This window comes from Capsicum annuum, chromosome 3, assembly GCF_002878395.1.
Source record: "Capsicum annuum cultivar UCD-10X-F1 chromosome 3, UCD10Xv1.1, whole genome shotgun sequence".
In the NCBI taxonomy this organism is placed as follows: Eukaryota; Viridiplantae; Streptophyta; class Magnoliopsida; order Solanales; family Solanaceae; genus Capsicum; species Capsicum annuum.
This window is the reverse complement of record NC_061113.1, coordinates 87,994,333-88,018,317: the sequence shown is the minus strand read 5'-3', so window position 1 is coordinate 88,018,317 and position 23,985 is coordinate 87,994,333. Positions and strand designations below refer to the sequence as shown.

General features: G+C 36.9%; 1 protein-coding gene across 2 annotated transcripts; it reads left to right on the top strand.

Moving 5' to 3' along the window:
* The first annotated feature begins 13 nt into the window (after positions 1-13).
* On the top strand, positions 14-16,244 carry LOC107853936 (uncharacterized membrane protein At1g16860). 2 transcript variants are annotated; one of them, XM_016698921.2, is made up of 5 exons: positions 14-499; positions 920-1,904; positions 3,030-3,185; positions 14,326-14,537; positions 15,697-16,244. In XM_016698921.2, exons 2-5 carry the CDS (start codon positions 1,050-1,052, stop codon positions 15,887-15,889), a joined length of 1,416 nt encoding a protein of 471 aa, XP_016554407.2. In that variant the 5' UTR covers positions 14-499; positions 920-1,049; the 3' UTR covers positions 15,890-16,244. The 2 variants fall into 2 exon arrangements, with proteins under 2 accessions (XP_016554407.2, XP_016554408.2); XM_016698922.2 differs by lacking the exon at positions 14-499 and adding an exon at positions 516-533.
* The last annotated feature ends 7,741 nt before the right edge of the window (positions 16,245-23,985 follow it).

The following is a 23,985-nucleotide window of genomic DNA, read 5'->3' as shown; positions in this document are numbered from 1 at the left end:
ATAGTAAAATCATAATCAAAACAGTTGAAACAAATATTTCATACACAAGCTGCTTCAACAGCTTCATTCACACCAACATATTAGTATAATTAGAGATGATATAGATATTTATCTATAAGTTGCTTCAGCAACTTCATTCACACTTACATATTAGTATAATTAGAGATGATATATTAAAATCACATTAAAGATGGGTAATAAGTATATTACTAATTGAAATTGAAATAGATAATAGATGGGTAATGGAAATAGAGACAGAGAAATGCGACACACAGACGGATACAGTTGAAAAGAGAGGGAGAGAGGAGTAGCAGAGCAGCAAAAGAAAGGAAGGTGGAGGGTCGGCTTTCAGTTTTCACTATTATTTCCCCATCAAAGAAAGCAACCAACACCACATTACTTACTATTACCAACAACAAGCACTGCCCCACTCTGTTGATCCACCAGTCATGTTACTGCTTCATACTCCCCAGTCTCCCCTACTCATTTTCTTCCTTAGGTAAATCTAATATTCCCTTGGGCAAAAGTTTAGGGTTTGTGATCTCTATCTTTTTCTGCATCTATAATTTATGATGAATTTATGTCATGCCCCTGCACTGTTATCCCTCTTTCTGTTACTGTTATTGCTAAATGGCAACTCACATCTGTCCATTTGCTGCACCTCATCCTTTTAAGTCATTTAATTGTGGATTTCAGAATTTTTTTGATGCTTCTATCTGGAATTTGCCTCCTTTGTGATCTTTGGGGCACTTATTGGAAGCTATACTTTTGTGATTGATCTGTTTGAATTTCCCATTAAGTCAAGTATGTGGGAATAGATGCTGTTCTAAAGTGGATCAGTTTCCTTGACGTGCTTTATTAACAATGTACTAATATTTATTGCTATCTGAATGCTTAAATGGTATTTTTATTGAAATAGGTACAACCACATTGCTGGATACGGTGAGCTAAATTGAATTTTAGAGCCTGCTAACAAGTTTCTGTTCAAGAGTTTTAGGGCCTGTCCTCTCGCATTGTCATTGGCATCTGCTGATAGTTAGATTGTCCTTATGGGTTCTCGATTCCCATCTCATCAATTGAGCAGTGGCCTTTATGTATCTGGCCGGCCTGAGCAGCCAAAAGAAAAGACCCCGACTATGAGCTCAGCTGCCATGCCTTATACTGGAGGGGATATTAAAAAGTCTGGAGAACTTGGAAAAATGTTTGTTACTCCAATGGATGGCTCGAGGTCACGGAAATCTGGACCTATCAACAATGCCCCGTTGAGAACAGGATCCTTTAGTAGCGTTACTTCTCATTCAGGTCAACTTAATTCAGTCAATCATATGACGACTTCTGGTGGTCCTGGATATGTTTCTACGAAGAAGACCAACTCTGGGCCTTTAAATAAACATGGGGAGCCTATGAAGAAGTCCTCTGGTCCTCAAGCTGGAGGAGGTACTGTTTCGTCCCGCCAAAATTCTGGCCCTATCGCACCTATTCTCCCTACCACAGGCCTTATTACATCTGGCCCTCTAAATTCCGCTGGAGCTCCTCGAAAAGTTTCTGGTCGCTTGGATTCAACAGGGTCAATCAAGCTGCAGAATTATTCTGTAGTTAATAACCAAGCTGTTACTCGCCTTAACAAATGTGAAGAATACTCCTTCCGCAAGAGCTTCCCAAAGACAATACTTTGGTCCATCATTCTTTTATTTCTGATGGGATTTATTGCTGGTGGTTTTATCCTCGGTGCTGTTCACAATCCCATTCTTCTGGTAGTTGTTGTTGTCCTATTTGCAATAGTCAGTGTGGTTTTCACATGGAATACTTATTATGGAAGAAAAGCTATTGCTGGTTTCATTTCTCTGTACCCAGATGCTGAGCTTAGAACTGCAAAAAATGGCCAATTTGTTAAAGTTTCTGGGGTATGTATCGCCTTCGCGTGAAACCTTTGTGTGTACTTCCTTTGTTGCTCTTCCTATCTCATTCTCTCAAATAAATGGCTACTACTATTCTCACCTATCAAAAAAAAAAGAGAAGCTACTACAATTCTCATTTGTCATAGTTATGCCCTCTTTACTGAAGTCCGGTGACATGTGAAATTGGTATAGTAGTAATGATTTCGAAAGTTGATGTTGAACTTGGGTATTACTGTTAGTTCAGGTAAGTACTTGATTTGAAGTTGTCATTAATGCTTTAGTCAATTCGTGATTTAATTTGTGTCTTGAATAGATGCATTAGTGTTGAATTATTAAAAAATTGTTACTCACTGGAGTATCATGGTTCTATTGTGTTTATGAGACTGCTAATGATGATCAAAAGTTCTCTTTTCACTTTGGATTTATTATTTTTTGGTGAAAAAGTTCTTTCAATTACTTTGCAAAATGAAATAATGCTTAAAAATGTCAAAACTTTAGAGTTAGGGATCCGAGGATCTAAATTATAAGATGTCCTTGTGTAATGGAGAATCGCAATTGGAAAGACCTTCAAAATTTTATTTTTTTTTTCAATATAACTACTGCTACTATTCCTTTTTCACTTTGGTCATCTCTAGTATTTTGTTGTAACACTTTTTTCTTCAGTTTTTCAACATAGCTTTACGCTTTTTCTCGAGCTGAGGGTCTTATTGGAAACAGCCACTTTGCCACCCAAGGTAGGGGTAAGGTCTGCGCACACCCCACTGTACCTAGACCCTGTTTGTGTGATCACACTGGGTATGTTGTTGTTGTAGGCACTTCTCACTTTGGCTGCAATGTTATGTAAAGGATTTCATAGAAGATGATTCTTCTACAGCCGTATTCTATTAGTTTCTGATGACAACATTAATTGGAAATGAATTATTTGTTGTTTTAACTTCTATAAGATTCTGCTTTTAAAGCTTTTTTTCGTTTAACTTGGCTTCTTGAGCTTAAAATACTATTCCTAGTGTCATGAGTAGCTTGTTTGAATTTAATAAATATTTTTAAGCTTGTAGTTTTAGTTTTTTATGTTGTTCTTGCTTTGTTTTGATCCCATTTTGGATATCCCATCCTGATTCAATGTTTTTGCAGGTAGTTACCTGTGGAAATGTCCCTCTTGAATCCTCGTTTCAGAAGGTTTCTAGATGCGTATATACAGTCGCAAGCTTATACGAGTACCGAGGGTGGTATTCAAAAACTGCCAATCCAGATCACCGTCGGTTTACTTGGGGTCTTCGTGCACTGGAGGTGAGGAAAGATTGTTTAAGTCCCTTGTTCATTTAGTAAGAAACCAATGTTACTGTGATTTCCTCCTTGTATTGTGGTGGCCCATGATGATAGAAACTAATTAATGCTATATGAATATTGATTAATTTTTCTATTGCTTTCTTGTATTTCATGGCCCTAGTATTAAACAAAGAAATTGCTGGGAGCAGGTGTTTTTTTCCCCAAAATTTTTGTTCAAAACAAGAAAATGTTTGAGGATCATTCTTATGCTGCTTATCTCTTCTTTTTGCATGTTAGGCTTTAAAGAGAGATCTCGAGGTCTCTAAATTCGGCACCTAGACATTAGTTGAAAAGGGGCCGCATGGTGTATGAAGCATCCCGCGATGATGAAGGTTCTGGGGAAGGGTCGCATCCCAAGGCGGTGTCATGTAGAAACCCACCTAACACAAGCATCCACAACTAGAATTTAAATCAAAGAAAAAACAGATAGCTTGGAGTTGAGAAAACAAAAAACATGAACCAAGATTTGGGCTTGTCTGGGTTGTTAGCATGTCGCACTGCTTTATAAGTTTTCAGCGTTGGGAGTCCCTTTGTTGCTGGTCAGAATATGAGTTATATGAAATGTCTGAAGTACAATTGAATAAGGTAAGAATAACAATACGGACAAAAGTAAACTCAAGAAATCTTCTAAATCTAACATAATAAAGCAACAATGCTTCTTCAGTTCGAGATGAAGTCATAAAATTTGCTCCTTCGAAGTAAGTCGTATAGACGGGATAACTAGAAAGTAAATGTCACTATAGAAGAAGGCTAAAACTTTTAGGGAACTACCTATTTCTTGTTTATAGGGAGAAGTAATTATCCTAATGCCATGCCCTTTGACTGGATGTGTTTCAAGTTACCACAAATAACTATTACCATCATATAATGGAATTTTTTGAATTCCAACAACATCAACATACCCGGCGTAATCCCACAAGTGGGGTCTGCGAAGGGTGGTGTGCGTGCAGACCTTACCCCTACTTAGTGGAATACCCAGCTTACAAAAAACACAGTTTGTCAGCGTTTGAAGTAAACCAATCAAAACATGCTTCAAAACACTGCTCCAACTAACCAATGGAAAAGTTCTAGGCAAAGAAAAGTAGAAGACAGAATGAGGCTTATATGCATTTGTATTCTAGAAAAGTATTGATATCTTGAAGTATTCTAAAAACTTCTAAGGTTGCGAAGTGATATCGAACAAGCTACGGAAACTAAAATTTTAAGTACGAAAAGTAAAGAGATAATCAAGATAGGATATAGATAGACGCAAATAAGAAGAAGGAACTAAGAACTATAGGATATGAACCTAAAACCCCTATACAATTTTCAATTAGCACCTAACTCTATGGTGACCAAGAGGGAATTGAATGCCCTCGAAATCACACGTTTCTAAACCAACATTCAACACTAGTTCACCAATCTCTCTCTCAAAGGAGAATAGTTCTTCAATATTCAAGAAAAACTAAGGAAAGTAAAGTTGGATTTGGGTATTTATACCCTTAGGGGTCGTTTGGTGTGAGGTACTAAAGCATATAATCCCAGGATAAAATAATAGTCTCGGGATAAAATTTTTGATGTGTCGTTTAGTTGTCAATATTCGGTATAACTTATCCCAGGACTAGTAATTAGTATTGGGATAAGTTATCCCACACATGGTGGTATAACAATCCCAACACAATTTATTCTTGGGATAAAACTATAAAATGACAAAATTACCCCCAAATCCTTTGATTATCACTTTTCATTATATATATATATATATATATATATATATATATTACCTTACTACTATATATAAGAGAGTGAGATTTTGGTAGTCCTCACATCAATTTTTTTTTATCAATTTTATCCCTAGTTTAAATTTTTATTACTCCACAAATTTTCATCCATTTTGATAAATTTGAACAATTATATGAGCTTATTAAATGCTACAAAAGTGATGAGTCATGGAAAAATGATAGTGACATCATAAAAACTATTTATACAATCAAATTCAAAATTGATGCGAGGGTTTATTGTCTTTCTATTTTGTAGAAATGTTTATTAATCCTTCTTTAGATTTTCATTTTTTCTAACAAATTTATCATGGACAAGTAATTAATATCTTGCCATTTCCTTTCTAACTTAGTACATGCTTAATTATTAAATAAAAAATTATTTTTTTATATATAGCTAAAAATGTTTGAATTTTTTTTTTTAAAAGTACAATTTAATTCCCAAGTACTATACTAAATGATGAAAAATGAGAGTAATTGTTTTTCACATTTTTTGATGATAATTATTTTTAATAAAAATGGGATTATCAACATTTTATAGAATTTAGGACAAAATAAGTAATTTAACATGAAATATTAAAGCTTCATACACGTTTAAGAAATATTAAAATAAATTTCTTTACATGTATTTTAAGGAAAAAGAAACTACCATAGTTTAAAAAAAATAGTAACTTTTCAAATTTTTTTGTATGGTCTAATATGAAGGAAAATAATTAAGCTAAATAAGGTGAAAGATATTTTTGTAAACAAACTATCCATTCTTAAAAAAGAATGCAATGCATATTATTTTTAGTATCACAAACCAAACAACCACTAAAAAATAATAACAGGATAACTAATCCTAGGGCAACTAATCCCAGTATGACCAATTCCAACATAATTAATCCCAGCATAACTTATTCCCAAGGGGTCGTTTGGTTTGAATAGAAGTTATGCTGGATAAGTTATGCTGAGATTGTTTCTTATTGAGTGTATGGTTTGCTGTATTTAAAATAATTAGCATTGTATAACTTCTAAGAATAAGTTAATTGATTACAAAAATACCCTCCACCTTATTTAGCTTTTTTTTTATATAATTTCTTTTCAAGATTTAACTTAAAAATAAAACTTCCATCTTATTTAGCTTAATTTTTTTTGTGTGCGCATTTCCATAATTATGTCGTGTGTATTTAAAGATAAAACTTTCATCTTATTTAGCTTAAATTTTTTTTGTGCGCCTTCCCATGATTATGCCGTCTGTGTTTAAAAATAAATCTTACATCTGATTTAGTTTGATAGAACTTCCAGCTTAAATTTGTTAAAGTAAAAGAGGATTTGTTGTTTATGTCACTTCATTTTAACATATCTCACTCATATATTATTAAAAAAAATATTAAAATTCATTTTAATTGATATATACAATATCAATTTTCAAGTGATTAAGAAACTATTTAATTTAAAATATGTAATTCAACCATGAAGTCAAAATTTCTACTAACATTTCTATTATTCTTAGGAGAAATCAAAATGTATAAATAAACATACTAATTAGTCAAATAAATTCAACGTATAATATATTCATAAATAAAAAGTGTATTTATCATGTAATTTGTTTAATAAAAAATATGAAGATTTATCATAAAATAACTAGTGGAGGTTATGAATGTTATGATAAATGGTATTAGAAATATTGTGAATATGCATGGATGTGAAAAGTGATTATAAAAAGGGTTTGTGGGATACTTTTGTCATTTTAATTACTTTATCCATGGATAACTTATCTTAGTATTACTATACCACCAAGAGGGAGGGATAGCTTATCTCGATACTAATTAATAATCATGGGATAAGTTATCCAAAATTGTACAACCAATCAAGAAATTATAAGGCACTGAAATTTTATCCTGGGATTATTTATTCTTACCCCTCACACCAAACGACCCCTTACACCCTTGGGCCCAAAAGTAACCCATTTGCAACTTAAAAATAAGTCAGCCCGTTTTAGGCCACCTGCATGCACCTGCTCACGTAGGTTAGGCGCATGTGCCACTGTTCCGGCGCCTGCTCATGCAGGAGGCTCACCTGTGGGCACAAGTGAGCTCACAGGTCCCACCAGTGGGCTTTTTAGCCTCGTCTCGCACTCATTTGACCCCTCCGAGGTCCCTTGATCCATGGTAGATGAGACCACCAACATATAACACCCTTTTGATGGTGATAGGATGCCGTCAAGCACCTCTCGTTTCATGAAAACTCCTTGGAACACTTGAAGTTCCCTAGCTTGGCTTTTAGTGAAGGGTCTTGAGCTTACCCGGATTGGATCATCCTCTCTATCTTGAGAAGAATTTGACCTTAAATTCATGGGGTGATAATTTTCTATCATGTTGAAGAGTGAAAGATTGCACACATTCAAGGTGTTGTTCACTTGATATTTCGGAGGAAGGTCAATCTTATAAGCATTATCGTTTATCCTCTATAGTACTTGAAACGGACCATCACCTCGAGACATCAATTTGCCTTTTCTTTGGGTGAAACCTATCTTTTCAGAGGTGCACCCATACCCAATTACCCAATTCAAGCACAAGCTGCTTCCGACCCTTGTTCATTCTTTTGGCCACCTCTTTGATTCTTCTTCTCAAGGCGAATCCTCACCTTCTCATGCATATTCCTCATTACTTCCACCCTTTTGTTCCCATCTAGGCTAATCACAACATCACTAGATAAAGAAGTGAGATCCAAAGGGGTGAGGGGGTTAAAACCATAGACACATTCAAAGGGAGTTATACCAAAAGTCAGAGTGGATAACATGATTATGAGTAAATTTGACTAAAGGTAGGTGGTCCTCCCAAGAGGCTATTTTTCCTTTAACTAAGGTGCGTAACATAGAACCCAAGGTTCTATTTACCAGCTCTGTTTACCCATCAGTTTGTGGGTGGCAAGACGTTGAGAAAAGCAATTTGGTGCCAAGCCTACCCCACAATGACCTCCAAAACTGACTAAGGAACTTGGAGTCCTTAGCACTCACAATGGTCCGAGGAATTTTGTGTATTTTGACAACATGCTCGATAAATATAGAAGCTAGATTTGAAGCATCATCACCTTTATGACACGGAATGAAATGGGCCATCTTAGAAAATCGATCAACCACAACAAAGATACTATCTCTACCCCTTCTCGTCCTAGGCAAACCCAAAACAAAGTCTATAGAGATACCAAGCCATGGGCGTTGAGGGGTGGATAGTGGAGTATATAATCCTTTAGGGAGAAGACAGGATTTCACACTTCGACAATCCATACATTAACCACAAATTCTAGTAATATCTTGACGCATCTTGGGCCAATAGAATTGTTTTTCTAGGATTTCAAGGGTCTTGTCAATTCCAAAGTGACCCATCATACCACCATCATGTGCCTCTCTTACAAAAAACTCTCTCCATGAGCTGCAGGGCACACACAACCTCTTTTCTTTAAACAAGAAACCATCTAACTTGGAATAGGGTATAGAAGTTGTAATCCCTGATCCATCTTTCCCTATTTCAGTCTTCTCAATCTTTGAAGTTGGAGCAATCTTGGGCTCCTCGGGATACAATGTCTTCAAGCATTCAAAACCAATTAATTTAGAAGAAAAAGTGGCATTCAAAACATGCTTCCGGGACAAGGCATCGGCTGCCACATTTTCCTTCCCTTTTTTACATTGGATTACATATGGGAAAGTCTCTAAGAATTCAATCTACTTGGCATGCCGCTTGTTCAACTTGTCTTGGGCCCTAAGGTGTTTCAAAGATTCATGGTTGGTTCGAATCATAAATTCTTTAGGCCACAAGTAGTGTTGCCAATTGCCCAAAGCTCTAACCAAGACATACAACTCAAGATCATACGTGAAGTAGTTCAAGGTTGCGTCTTTGAGTTTTTCGCTAAAGTATGCAATGAGTTTTTGGTTTTGCATTAAGACGGCCCCAATGCCTACTTTGCTAGCATCACATGCAACTTCAAACATTTTTTCAAAGTTAGACATTGCAACAAAGGAGCGGAAAACATTGTTTTCAAAGTTTCAAACACCTTTGCTTTCTCTCCACCCCACTTAAAATGCTTATCCTTTCGGATTACCTCAGTCAACCAGTTGGCTATGATGCTAAACCCTTTGACAAACCTTTTATGGAGACTAGCCAATCCATGAAAACTTCTCACATCACCAATGGATTGCGGAGCTGGCCAATTTCGTATAGTATCTATTTTGGATTCATCCACTTCAACACTCCGGGAGCTCACAATAAAATCCAAGAAAACAACTTCATTCACACAAAAGGAACATTTTTCAAGATTAGCAAATAGTTGTTCCCTTCTAAGCACTTCAAAAACACACCTCAAATGTTGAGCATGATCATCTATGAACTTGATATAAACTAAGATATCATCAAAGTACACCACAAATTTTCCTGTGAATGGTTTCATCACATGATTCATTAATTACATGAAGGTACTAGGAGCATTGGTGAGCCCAAATGGCATAACTATCTATTCATAGAGATCAAATTTGTTCTTGAAGACGGTTTTCCATTCATCATAAGGATTCATCCATTTGATGATATCCACTTCTAAGATCAATTTTTGAAAACAGACAAGAACCATTTAATTCATCCAACATATCATCTAATCTAGGAAAAGGATGGCGATACTTTACCATTATCTTGTTGATAGATCGACAATCAACACACAAGCGCCACGTCCCATCTTTCTTTGGCACTAGCAACATCAGAACTACACATGCACATGGACTCATGCTCTCTTTGATTTATCCTTTGTTGAGGAGTTCCTCAACTTGCCTTTGGAGCTCTTTAGTGTCCGTTGGATTACTTCGGTAAGTTAGGTAAGTCAGTTTGTTGGGCAATTGAGAACCCAACATGAAGTCAATTTGATGCTCAATTCCCCAAAGTGGGGGCAACCCTTGTAGTAGCTCCTTTGGGAATACATCCTCAAGTTCCTTCAAAACTAGAGAAATATAATGGGGAATAGGAGAAGTAGAGAGGTTAGTATGAAAAGCATGGGCTAGGAGGAGCATGAGTGCTTTATCATCATGTTCCTTGAAGAGATCTTTGTTCCTAGTCAACATCACCATAGGACTCTTCCCTTTCATCCCCCTCTTCTCCTCTTCTTCATTTTTCTCCTTTGTTTGGGGCCTTTCTTCCCCTTCTTTCTTACCCTTCTCTTTTAGCTTTCTCATTCTTTGGTGAACCCCATTCATTTGAGATGGTGAAAGTGGATAGAGAGTGAATTTCTGACCATTCAACTCAAAAGAATGTCGATTAGTCCTTCCATCATGCTTGGTTGAACGATCATATTACCATGGTCTCCCAAGCAAGGTATGGCAAGCTTGCAAGTGTATCACATCACAAAGCACCTCATCATGGTAATTTCCGACCTTGAATCGAATCATCACTTGTCTGGTCTACCTTCAACTCCACATTCATTTAACCATTGGAGCTTGTATGGTGTGGCATGTTTGGTTGTGGGTAACTTCAAGAAATGAACCATAGTAGCACTAGCCACATTAGCACAACTCCCACTATCAATGACCAAGGAGCACATTCTCCTTGATAAGAAACTTAGTATGGAATAAATTTTCCCTTTGACTATGATCATCTATTGCCATACTCATCATTGCTCGCCTCACAACAAAGTTTGGGACCTCAAACTCTCCATTTTGAGGCCAAGCATCCTCATTATCTTCCTCTGCTTGCTCATTTTCTTCGGGTCCCTCTCCATCTTGTGCTTTTTCATCATTCTCATCCTTTAGCCCCACCTCTTTTCCAAGGTAATACAATCTCCCTTCTTGAAGGATCACATTTCTCCAATTGGGACATTCACTTGCTTTATGTCCCCACCTTTTACATCTAAAACATTGAAAACCTTTAGGATTGGGAGTTGGATATTTGTTACCTTCAATTCTTGGTGGATACTTTGGAGTAGTCTTCTTCACAGGTTTCTTGTCATAGGACTTGTTGATGTCCTTGCCTTTGCTCTAAGCTACCTCTTTGTTCTTACTCCATGGATTGGTGGATGGGTGTCCTTTGAATTTGAAAGATGCCCTTTCCTTGTTGTCCCTCTCAACCTCTAAAGCCGCTTGAAAGATGACTTCGAGGGTGGGAAAACCTATGACAAGTCATGCACGAGGCAATCTCCTTGATGAACCCAACCTTGAATCGGATGATGGCATGCTCTATATTCTCATGATACTCAAGCTTCGAGATTAATTGCTGAAATTCATCATGGTACGCTGTCACATCCTTGTTCCCTTGCCTCAGATTGTACAAGTTGGCAAGTTACTCATACCTATATCTTTCCGGAACATACTTCTCTCTCATGAGGCCCTTCAAAGATTCCATGGTGGTGGTTGTCCCTCGTCTAACACATTCCTAAACCTTTTGGCATAGTCCCACCATGTGATGGCAAATCTCTCGAATTGGGCTGACGTTGGTTAGATCATTGACTTGGAAGATCCTATCACAAGCGGACCCCATGCTAGATAAGCCTAGGGATTGCGCTCTCCATTGAAAGTTGGAATTTTGATTAAGTTGATCCAACATCTCGATCTCTATTGCCATGTTAGTGGTCATTATGGTTCCATTGATCATCACCTTGGGGTCGATTTTCCAAGCTTCCTCTTCCTCTCCCATAAGGCACAAAACCAAATCTTCCTCCGCGACCTCTATGACCTCCTTGACCCATCGGTCTATCCCTCATGTTCTCCACCCACACATCCGCTTCATCATATGCTCCAAACTCTCCTTAAGGTTTCTCCCTCCCTTCTTCTTCGACTTAGATGGGTTGGTTGTGGTTATGGGGTACTTGGAATGGGGAATTTTGGTTTGGTGGAGGTTGGGGTATTTGGTTTTGTGTCTCACCTTGGTTGGTTTGGTTGAATTGTGGTGGAGTGGACGAACGGGATTTCGGTTATGCGGATAGGTAGTGGTTTGGGTAGGATCTTGTGTTGGTCTTGGTGATTAAACATTTGGTGAAGTGTTTCCAGGGTGATGGTAGCGGAAGTGTTTTGAGCATGTCCGCTAGAAAATGTATGAAAGTTTTGACAGGTGGTTTGGCTAGAGTTTGGACGGCCTTCCATGTTAACTATCCTTCCATCCATACTAGACACACTTCCTTGTAGGGAGGTTATGTGTCGTTCCATGGATTACATTCTCCGACTTAAGGATTCAATGGCCGCTAAGATTGCATTTGGGGTATTGTTATCCATAGCTTGTGATTTTTCATCTTCCGGAGCCATTGTACCTAAGAAAAGACACTAACAAAAACAATAAACATGTTAGTGTTGGAGAAATAACCTCACAACTCTACACACCTTTGTATGCCTCACACTTGGGTCGCAAATGTTGAAGGATGGCTTATACTCCGGGTGGTAGTAAAGATGTCAATTGCTACTCTTGATCGGATTGGATTCTCGTTTGAAAGACTCAAAAGAAATGCGGACGGACTTGAATAAAAAATTAACGACGAAATGAAAACAAGAATAGCTTGAAAGAAGTAGGACAAAGAAAGAAATCAGACTCTAGAACTAATCAACCAACTTAATAGGTGAATTACTAGTTGTTGAGTTGTTTAAGAATCGAAAAATGAAATCAAGAATTAAGAAATGAAACTAGATTGATTGTTTCGGAAGGCTTGACATGCATTTGAGGTAGATGTGTCCGGATGTGGTGACCTGCTCATGCATGTGGAGCGCAGGTCAAACCAGTGGTGGCCCTTGGTGACTTGCATAGACCACCTGCGCAGATGGGCCGCAGATGCCAGGCAGTCCACCTGGAAAGGAGCCAAGTTTCCCCCTCTTTGTGGGGCCCCCTTTGCTTCTCTTTTGAAATATTCCTTGGGCCCTTTGGATATGCTTTGTACCAACACTTTTTCGTGCCTTTTTCTTCCTCTTTCGTGGATTAAACACCACTTTTTGTTGAAGATTCCTCTTGAAGATTTGAATCTTCTTCATGAACACCAAAATTCTCAACCAACTCTTTTGAACCCGAAACTCCGCGCAACTTTGAAGTTTATTATGTTCTTTCAACGTGAGCAGCACTTTTCCACCAATTTTAACTCTCAATTCCACACCAAAACTTGTAGATCTAAAAACGCATTTCTTCTTTGCTTCAAGTTCAAGAACAACGATGGGGGGTTTTCTTCAAATACCCTCAAACCACGCTAGCTCAAGTTTCGACTCAAAATACTAGACGAAACTAAATCTAGGATGGAAACCACAAAGAAGACTCAAAAGATGAAAAATCTTTTTGGGGGTTTTTGACTTAAAAACATTTTTAGGACTACTTTTCCTTTTTTTTTTTTTTTTTTTTTTTTGTTTTTTCTAGATATCTAACTCAAGACTAGATTCGTAGGAACGAATCTAAGCCTTGTTTTGATACCAAATGATATTGAACAAGCTACGGAAACTAAAATTGAAGTACGAAAAGTAAAGAGATAATCAAGATAGGATATAGATAGACACAAATAAGAAGGAACTAAGAACTATAGGATATATGAACCTAAAACCCTAGTTACAATCTTCAAATAACACCTAACTCTACGGTGACCAAGAGGGAATTGAACGCTCTTGAAATCACATGTTTCTATACTAACATTCAGCACTAGTTCACCAATTTCTCTCTCAAAGGAGAATAGTTCTTCAATATTCAAGCAAAACTAAGGAAAGTAATGTAGGGTTTGGGTATTTGTACCCTTAGTCTAATTATTACGCCATTGGGCCCAAAAGTGTCCCATTTGCAACTTAAAAACAAATCAGCCCGTTTTGGGCCACCTGCTCATGCAGGTCAGGTGCATGTGCCACTGTTTTGGCACCTTCTCATGCAGGAGGCTCACCTGCGGGCGCAGGTGAGCTTGCAGGTCCCACCCGTGGGATTTTTAGCCCCGTCTCGCACTCCTTTGACCCCTCCAAGGTTCCTTGATCCATGGTAGATGCAACCACCAACACACAACACTCATTTGATGGTGATGGGATGTCTTCAAGCACCTCTCATTTCATGAAAACTCCTTGGAGCACTTGAAGTTCCCGAGCTTGGCTTCTAGTGAAGGGTCTTGAGCTCACCCGTATTGTATCACAAAGTATGTCATATCAGTGAGTTCATGTCGAGATGTCAAAGAGAAGTTTGAATGCCGTCTTTGTTTTTTGACACTACTATGTGATGTCATTGTAAGTTCATTTGGACCTCCTTCCTAGTTTGTTGTTTTCATCCTGTTCTTCTCTTTCCCTTCATTTTTTCCCCACATAATTTACACTTTTGTTGTTCATATATGCTGTCTAATTCATTGAAATAATTCTTACAGAAAACTGAAGTCCTCTTTTGTCTTTGCAGCGACATGTCTCTGATTTTTATATCTCTGATTTCCAGTCTGGATTAAGGGCTTTGGTCAAAACTGGCTATGGTGCAAGAGTAACCCCTTATGTCGAAGAGTCTATTGTTGTGGATATTGATCAATCAAATAGGGACATGTCACCTGAATTTGTCAGATGGCTGGCAGAGAGAAATCTATCCAGTGATGACCGTATAATGCGATTGAAAGAAGGGTATGGTTCAACTCAACTTCAAAGAATCTTAAATATTTCTTTTGCTTGCATTCTTTGATTAATGACAGAGAACATAATCATTTCTAGATGCCGGTTCTACCTCTACAGTTAGAGGCCGTTTCGTAGAGTGTATTAGAAAAAATAATGCATGCATAAGTTTTGTGTTATGCTATTACCATGGTACATTTTTTAGCCTTTGTATAATTAATGCCTCTGCATTAGTTATACACTATTGTATTTTGAAGTTTACTAATACCACCCCTTTCCATGTATTAATAATACAACGGATTTCAATACATGCATTAATTTTGATTAATGACAAAGGTACCCCTCAAATCCCTTTTTAAAATTTCCCCAAGTCCTTTTTCCATCATCTTAGCCTCTTTTTTCTGTACTTTGCCTCTGACAGTTCTTTAATTTATGATCTTTGTTTGTTTTTTTCTATGATTTGATAAGTTGTGTGACAGATTTCCCGACTGATTTCATCTGCTCATATGAAGATACTCTTTTGAGGAAACAAATTAGTCAAACAATAATGGAAGTGAACCTTACCTTATAAGTAGCATACAAGATAGCTTACAGGGTCATGCCTTCGCTATTGTGAAAGGAACTGCTCTAGTTGGCAGATTGAGGGTATTAGGAACTTCTGTTTCCAATGCAGATTAAAGGGTATTGGCATAAGAAGATGCATTTTGAATAATGTCCCTGTTTATTTCTTGCCGTCTCAAGAGTTAGAAGGATGATTTGCTCAAAAAAAGTGTTTTGAGTGAAACTAATCTTAGACTGTAAATACCTATGAAAATAATATAATACATAAGTAGCACTACGTGAAGTTTTATAAAATTAGACAAAACTAAAAAGTGTAGAGGATATTTTTGCAAACAAAGATCTTTTTTAAAAAATTATACAAGATATTATTTTTATTATATCAAATCAAACAATGTATAAAAAATAAAGTCACAATGCAGGCATAACTAATACCAACATTATTAATACAAACATTATTCATACACCCTATTCAACAGTATTCTTATACATTCTACGAGATGACTCCTTAGTAACTTGTAGAATTATTGGTGAACGTATTTATTAGTTTTTTTCATCCCTGACATGCATGTTGTTCTCAGTTTGGCTTTTCCTCTCGCACATCTTTGTTCAGGTATATAAAAGAAGGTAGCACTGTCAGTGTAATGGGAGTTGTCCAACGGAACGATAATGTTCTGATGATTGTTCCTCCTGAAGAACCATTTTCAACAGGATGTCAGTGGACTAAATGCATTCTTCCAGCCAGTCTGGAGGGCATCATTTTGAGGTGTGAGGACAGTTCAAAGATTGATGTCATTCCAGTGTAGCACTTAAAACTCTGCTGTTTTTGTTTTAAATATGTTGGAGAACCTCTTCCAATGTCAACAAGAATGGCATCTTCACTCAGTTAACCAGATGTATAGTTGGTCGATTTGATTCGATTTGTTTTTTATTTTATTTCTATTCTTCCTGTAATGGTGTTTGGTGTCGTCAAGTGTGTAGAGGCAACATGTTGATTACTGAGGATTTTTGATAGAGTTCTTTATCACTAGAAAGTCGGATACTTTTGTTGATGTTGGGTGCTATACGAAACATTATGTCCCATCAGATACAAGATACGTTTATTTGGTATTAGTTATTCTTTTGTGGCCAGTTGGCCACTCTCAAGGTTGTTCCTCCAAATGAGCCTCCACTGTTCTGCCATTGCCTCCTAACTTTGCTTGTTGGTAGTCTTGAAAGTCGGACGATGAAAAAGCTTGCTACTGATATTTCTAAATATAATGTATGAGTGTTGTCCATGCTAACCACGGCCCGGCATATTTGGTTCATGGAAACTTTGATACATTTTACTTAACTAGATATGCCTTGCACGTTTGTTATGAACTGACTACAAAACTCAATCCAACAGTAACTCGGAACAAAAGAATATTTTTTGGGACACTTTTCTATTAACTGTAAAATGGAAAAACAACATAATCGAGCTAAAATAATAGAAATTAAACTAAAGGTGAGCTAGGATGGCCATGGATGATGGTCACAGATCCAGATCTGAAACTGAAATAGAAGAAGAGAAATTAGAATTAGAAGAGAAGATGGAAGCATGGAAAGGGTTGAGAAGTTGTTAGTTACCAGATTTTCAACGTGCTCTTCTCTCCTCTAGCGTGTATTTGAAGATTTGCCCACATCATCTCAACCGTCCAATCTTCATTAACTACTTTTAATCTTGGCCCTTTATTATTTGCAATCTACTCCCTTCGTATCTCATTAATTAACTAATACTCCTTCCACCTCTAATATTTATTTGAAAGTTAGTTAAGGTTGTTACACCCTGCCCCTTGAAAAACATCCTTGACCTCAAGGATGGGTGTCAAAATTCGGAAACTTGGCTTTCAAAAATGCATAATCCTCCCAAGTTGCTTCTTTAGGTGGAAGATTTGACCACTGTACCAAAACTTTCACTCTAGCTACATTACCATCTCGAACCAATTGCCTCTGCAAAATGTGAAGCGGCTTAACAAGGAATTGGCCATCTGCACTAGTGGTAGGCAAAGTAGACTGCATCATTACTCTATTCCCAACCTTCCTCTTGAGAAACGACACATGGAACACGGGATGAACCTTGGAATCAGTTGGAAGGTCCAACTTGTAGGCTACCTGACCCACTCTTTCAATTACCTTAAAAGGACCATAGTACTTAGAGCTAAGCTTGAGGTTCCTTCTGAGTGCTATTGATGTCTGTCTGTATGGTTGGAGTTTGAGAAATACAAAATCACCAACCTGAAATACTCTTTCAGTCCTTTTTTAGTCTGCATACAGTTTCATCCTCTCTTAAGCTTTCAACAAATGGTCAAAGAGAAGTTGTTGAACCTGTTGTCTCTTCATAATCACATCTTCTATATCGGTACTGTGGTGTCCAGCATCGGACCAATAGCCAAGTGGGGAGGGGTGTATCCATACAATGCCTTAAAGGGGGTATATTGAATACTAGTGTGAAAATTTGTGTTATACCACCATTCAGAGAGAGGTAGCCATTGCTTCCACTGAGTAGGTCTATGTGAGGTCATGCACCTCAGGTAATTTTCAATGCACTTATTAACTCTCTCAATTTGTCCATCACTTTGGGGGTGATAGGCAGTGCTGAAATGAAGCAGAGTGCCCAATAATCTGAATAAGTTTTGCCAAAAGTTGCTCAAAAATATACTATCTCTATCAGATACTATTGATTCAGGCAGCCCATGAAGAGTGTATACATGTTTGAAAAACATAGCTGCTACATTGCTGGCTGTGAAAGGGTGTGACAAAGGCATGAAATGAGCAAATTTGGTCTTCCTATCCACTACTACCAGAATAATATCTTTGCCTCCAGACTTAGGCAAACCTTCTATAAAATCCATACTTACATGTTTCCAGGCTTGATCCGGAATGAGAATGGGTTGTAACAACCCTGGATAGGGCACATTCTCTTCTTTAATCCTTTGACACACATTACAGGACTCTACATGTTCTATGACCATCTGTCTTATACCAGGCCAATAAAATATTTGTGCCAACCTCTTATAAATGCCCATTTGTCCTGAATGACCAATAACCGGAGAATCATGAAAGGTGGTGATCAGTTGTTCTCTTAATGCACCAGAGTTACCAATATAAACCTTGCCCTTTCTCCTTAGTATTCCAGAAGAATAATGGAATAGGTGAGGTCCAAGATGATCAACCGAGAATTCATTTATAAGTTCAGTTGCTGCAGCATCCCCATTATAGCTCTTATGAATTTCTAGCACCCAAGTAGGTACCACAACATTATAGCTGACACACAAGCAGTTGTAGTTACCATCTTCTTTTTTTTATCTTCAAATTGCCTAGATAGAGCATCTGCTACCTTGTTCTCAGCACCTCTTTTGTATTACACCTCATAGCCTAGGCCAAGCAATTTAGTTAGCCCCTTTTGTTGTATTTCAGTAGTAATCTTCTGCTCAAGTAGGTACTTTAGGCTATGATGGTCAGTTCTGATCACAAAGTGTTTATACTGAAGATAATGCCTCCATTTATCTACTGCATTAATGAGAGCCATGTACTCTTTCTCATAAATAGACTTTCCCCTATGTTTAGGAGCTAGTACTTTACTAAAATATGTTATTGGTCTAGTCCCTTGCATGAGAAAAACACCAATTCCTGTCTAGCTAGCATCAGTTTCTACAATGAACTCCTTAGTATAGTTAGGTAAAGCCAAAATAGGGGTAGAAGACATGGCTTGTTTTAAGGCTAAAAATGCATGATCAGCTTCCTTACTCCACTTGAAGGAATCTTTCTTCAATAATTCTGTTAGAGGTCTGCAAATGACTTCACAATTATAGACATACTTCCTGTAATAGCCTGTAAGCCCCCCAAACCCTCGAAGTGCTCTTAAAGTGGTAGGGGTTGGCCAATCTCTCATGGACTGAACTTTACTGGGATCAGTAGACACCCCTACAGCAGTGATAATATGACCAAGATACTCTACTTGTGACTGTCCAAAAGAATACCTAAACCTGTTGGCATACAATGATTGTTCTCTCAGTACTTCAAACACAAATTTTATATAGTTTACATGGTCAGTCAGAGATTTACTATATACTAATATGTCATTAAAAAATACTAAGACAAACTTCCTGAGTAGAGGCTGAAATACCTGGTTCATCAATGGTTGAAAAGTTGCAGGTGCATTTGTGAGTCCAAAGGGTATCACCTTAAACTCGTAATGTCCCATGTGAGTTCTAAATGCAGTTTTAAACACATCTTCAGGCTTCATCCTGAACTGATGGTATCCGGCTCTCAAATCCACCTTTGAAAAAATGACAGACCCTTGCAATTCATCTAGCAAATCATCTACTATTGGTATAGGATATTTATCTTTGATTGTGATCTCATTCAAGCTCCTATAGTCCACACAAAATTTCCAAGTACCATCCTTTTTTTTAACTAATAGGGCGAGTAAAGAAAAAAGAGGTTGACTATGTTGTATAATATCATTACTGAAAATCTCTTATACTTTCTTCTCTAATTCTTCCTTCTAGTAGTAGTTATATCTATAGGGTCTAAGAGACACTGGCGAAGTGCCAGGCTTCAATGGAATCATGTGATTAAGGGACCTTATAGGAGGTAAGGACGTAGGTTCTGTAAATACATCACTGTACTGAGTGAGTACCTCTTGGATGGATGCCTCCACTCTATCAATTCTACAGCTTCAGTAGCTTGAATAAGGAATAAATGAGCCAAGGGTTTGTCCCTTAGTAAATAGCCTGCTCATAGCACAACCAGAAATCATATTAATTTGCCCCTTTTCAGGTATTGCTCTCATAATCACCTTGTAACCCTTTCTACCAATGGTTACACATTGTTTTTCATGATCAAACTTGGTCGGGTTATGCTTCTTCATCTAGCCATTGCCTAATATAATGTCACAACCACCTAGTTTGAGAATTCTGAGGTCTTATACAAAAGTTCCCCCCATCTTCCAGGTGAATTGAGGGCACATTGAACGCGAACACATAATTGCCATCAGCAACAGTCACTCTGATGGGTTGGACATAACTAGAATAATATCCAGTTTCCACCACACTTAATCATTGATGAAACTATGTGTACTCCCAGAGTCAACTAGCATTGAGAGGGTACTCTTCTTTACCCAACCAGCCACTAATATCGTATTAACCCCATTACAACTACCAGATAAGGCACTAAGACACACAGCCTTAGGAATATCAAAACGATTCCCATCGTCCACCTCAATCTCAATCTCTTGTGGATCTGCAGGACTCAAGGGTAACTCCTCAAGGCTTCCAGAAATGCAGTACAACTGCTTTAATTTGCATATATGACCTGGTTTATACTTCTCACCATATCGAAAACACAAGTGATTAGCCTTCCTATGTTCATACACTTCCGGGCTAAGCCTAAGGGGTGTAGATTTCTGAGCTACAGGGGAGGATCCAAGCTTAGGTAACACAGAGCTACCAACAACAAGGGCACCACCAGTAGGTTTGGGAAGCACTCTAATCTTCTTCAAGGTAGCCTCAATTACTTTCTCCTGCATTCGAGCTTGCTGAATAGCATCACTCAGTGTAGTGGGCTTGAACATCTTAACCACAAATTTAATTTCCTCTTTAAGTCCTCCGATGAAACTAGACAGGAAGTGGGATTCGTTTAATGTCGGATTCCTCATGATCATTTGTGCCTTAAGATTTTCAAACTTACGCAAATAATCTTCAACATTACCCGTTTGTACAAGCTTGTTAAACTCTTCGACGACATCCTTCTTTAGAACATCCCCAAACCTTTCACATATCTCTTCCTTCAATTCCTCCCAAGAGATTGGACCTCGACTTAACACTAAGGAATTGTACCAAATCTCTGCATCACCATTTAAGTACAGGGCTACACCTTTTACCTTCTAAGCATCAATAATTCGATATAAATTAAAGTAGCGTTCACATTTTCGAACCCAAACCTACGGATTAGAACCATCAAAACCAGAAAGTTCCCACTTAGGAGTAGGAACATGAACCTGATTTAGCTTAGCAGGTCGACCATCCTGAACTAGAAGAGGAAGGATCCCATCTCCTCTTGCAGGATTATCATGTTCTCCCCGAGGACCATGCTCCATAGCATTGATTCGCTCCAAAAGGAGATCCAATGTACCCTGAATACCAATTTAAGAGCAGTGAAAGTTTGCTGTCCAGCTCGAAGCTCGAGCAACAACTCATCATGCTGAGCTAACTTTTCATCCATGAGACGCATACGGGTGCCTTCAGCCATGATGAAAACACCAGCAGTTGGGGAAGTAATGGCTCTGGTACCAATTGTTATGAACTGACTACAAAACTCAATCCAACAGTAACTCAGAACACAAGGAATATTTTTTGGGACACTTTTCTATTAACTGTAAAATGTAAAGGTAAGATGGTCATGGATGAAGCTTACAGATCCAGATCTGAAACAGAAAAAGAAGAAGAGAAATTAGAATTGGAAGAGAAAAAGGAAGCAAGGAAAGGGTTGAGAAGTTGTTAGTTACCAGATTTTCAACGTGCTCTTCTCTCTCCTTCAGCGTGTATTTGAGGATTTGCCCACATCATCCCAACCGTCCAATCTTTATTAACTACTTTTAATCTTGGCCCTTTATTATTTGCAATCTACTCCCCCCGTATCTCATTAATTACCTAATTCTCCTTCCACCTCTAATATTTATTTGAAAGTTAGTTAAGATTGTTACAACGTTATCTCCTATCAACCTCAATCATCACAAAAAAATTAGATAGTTATTAATAACTATATGAATTTATTTTTTGAGGTGCAAAAATATTTTCACGACCTTGACATTAGATCCCTACCTCGACTCAGATTTAGACTCCTGACCCCGACTCAGCACATGACTTGAGATCTTGATTCTTGATTTGATTTGAGACCAAAATTTGTACTCCCAACTCATGACTCGACTCTTGAACCAATCCTAAACCCTAAAATCATCTCTCGATATTGATTCGATATATGACCTGAGATCCTAGTTCTTCACCTCACCTGGGACTTAATAAATATCCCAACTCATCACTTAACTCTTCCCCAACAACAAACTCTAAAATCTGACTTTCCACCTCGAACCAAATCCAGCGGCCCTAGACCGAGATCCAACCTCAACATTATCTTGACTTTCTTGACTCTAGAGTTGACCTCTATCGTCAAACTCGACACTCGACTGGAGATCCTAATCCGGACCCAACTTTTAACCTGAAGTCAAGATCTAACTCTCGATTCTAATCATCTTATTTTTTTTGAAATATAAGGAAAATATATATGAAAAACATTTTTCAAACACACTTGAGCCAACTGAACATGAAAACAGAAAAATATTTTCTTTCTTACCAAACACACCTTTAATGACGCATGTAATTTGAAGTTAAGCTTTATCATATTCAAGCAACCTTCTTAAACATGTCATTGTATTTCAGGATTTTAATTATTTAATTTAAAGGCAAAACTTCACATATAATCAACTTATACCCTTCTTAACTAATTTCTTAGTCTAAGTTCTAGTAATTACATTTTATAGATTTTAGTTAGTGATTAATGAATTTAAGACTCTAATATACAAACATTAACTAATATATTTTTTTACTATTTAATTTATGTTTAGAGATAAAAAATAAAAGAAAAGGGGAGTGATTTACTTTCTTTATTCTTTCTAACACATCTTTTTCAAATCTTTTATGCCAATACATGACACCTGTCTAATTATATATTACGGTTATTTGTGTGTATACATACATACATACATGCATGCATACAAATATACATACATACACAACAACATACACAATATATTTTCACCAAGTGGAGTCTGGAGAGGGTAAGTGCAAGCAGTTCACACTACCTTGGAGCTGAGATGGAGAGACTATTTTTGACAGATTTTCAACCAAGATAAAACAGTTGAAATCATTTTTTCGCATGAATTGGAAGACAAATTTTGAAGAAATATTTTTTGATGTAATAAATCTTTAGGCAAATCACAAAAATATACATCCCCTGTTCTATTTTAATTGATCATCTTGCTAAAAATACATGTCCATATTAGTTGATTACTTACAAAATCAGGATATAATTAATTTTTTTTTATTTTACCCCTACAATTAATAGTATACATCAAATATGAACAATTACAATTTCAATGACCATTCCTATGCCTTACGAATATCATTAATATGGGTAAAAGATAAAATAGTAAAATTAATTATTCAATCTATGATTTCTTAATCACCATATAAAATGAAATGTGCCAACTAAAATGGAACGGAGGAAGTACTATTTAAGAGTCAATATAACAAAACCTACCAATAGTCTCTACTTTTCAAGGAAAAGGATTGAAGAAGATGGTGAAAAATTTATGAAGGGAGAGAAAAATCAAATAAATGAATTTTAAGAAGAGAGAAAAAAATCAAATAAAGTGGCCACTTTTTAAAATTAAATCAAAAAATAAAATTAAGTGCTCAATTAAATCAACCAAAATTTAAGCTAATTAGATGAGAGTAATTAATTGTATGATATACAAACTATTATTTTTGTATATGAGGTACCTACTTAAATAATAGTTTTTAAACTAACTTTTGATTATGTTGGATAATTATTTTAAACATTAATCATGATCGATGACTAAGGAAACTTTTTATCTATGTTATGTATTTTTTTCTAATTTAAAATAGTTAAAATTCATCTATTTCGCTATCTATTCCATTATCTGTTTCGTTTTTTGAAATTTCATATATACTATCTTCACTTTCTAACTCATAATCTATATAATCTATCTGCATGTATTCGGTATTTTCTATTTTTATTTCTGATATTTGTTTATTTTTTGGATTTTTAGGTAATTTACAATCTCTAGCTAAATGTCCTA

Coding starts and splice junctions, on each gene's coding strand:
- LOC107853936 (XM_016698921.2), top strand. CDS start 1,050: ATGGGTTCTCGATTCCCATCTCATCAATTGAGCAGTGGCCTTTATGTA. Junction 3,186..14,325: donor GGGGTCTTCGTGCACTGGAG/GTGAGGAAAGAT, acceptor TTGTCTTTGCAG/CGACATGTCTCTGATTTTTA. Junction 14,538..15,696: donor ATAATGCGATTGAAAGAAGG/GTATGGTTCAAC, acceptor ATCTTTGTTCAG/GTATATAAAAGAAGGTAGCA.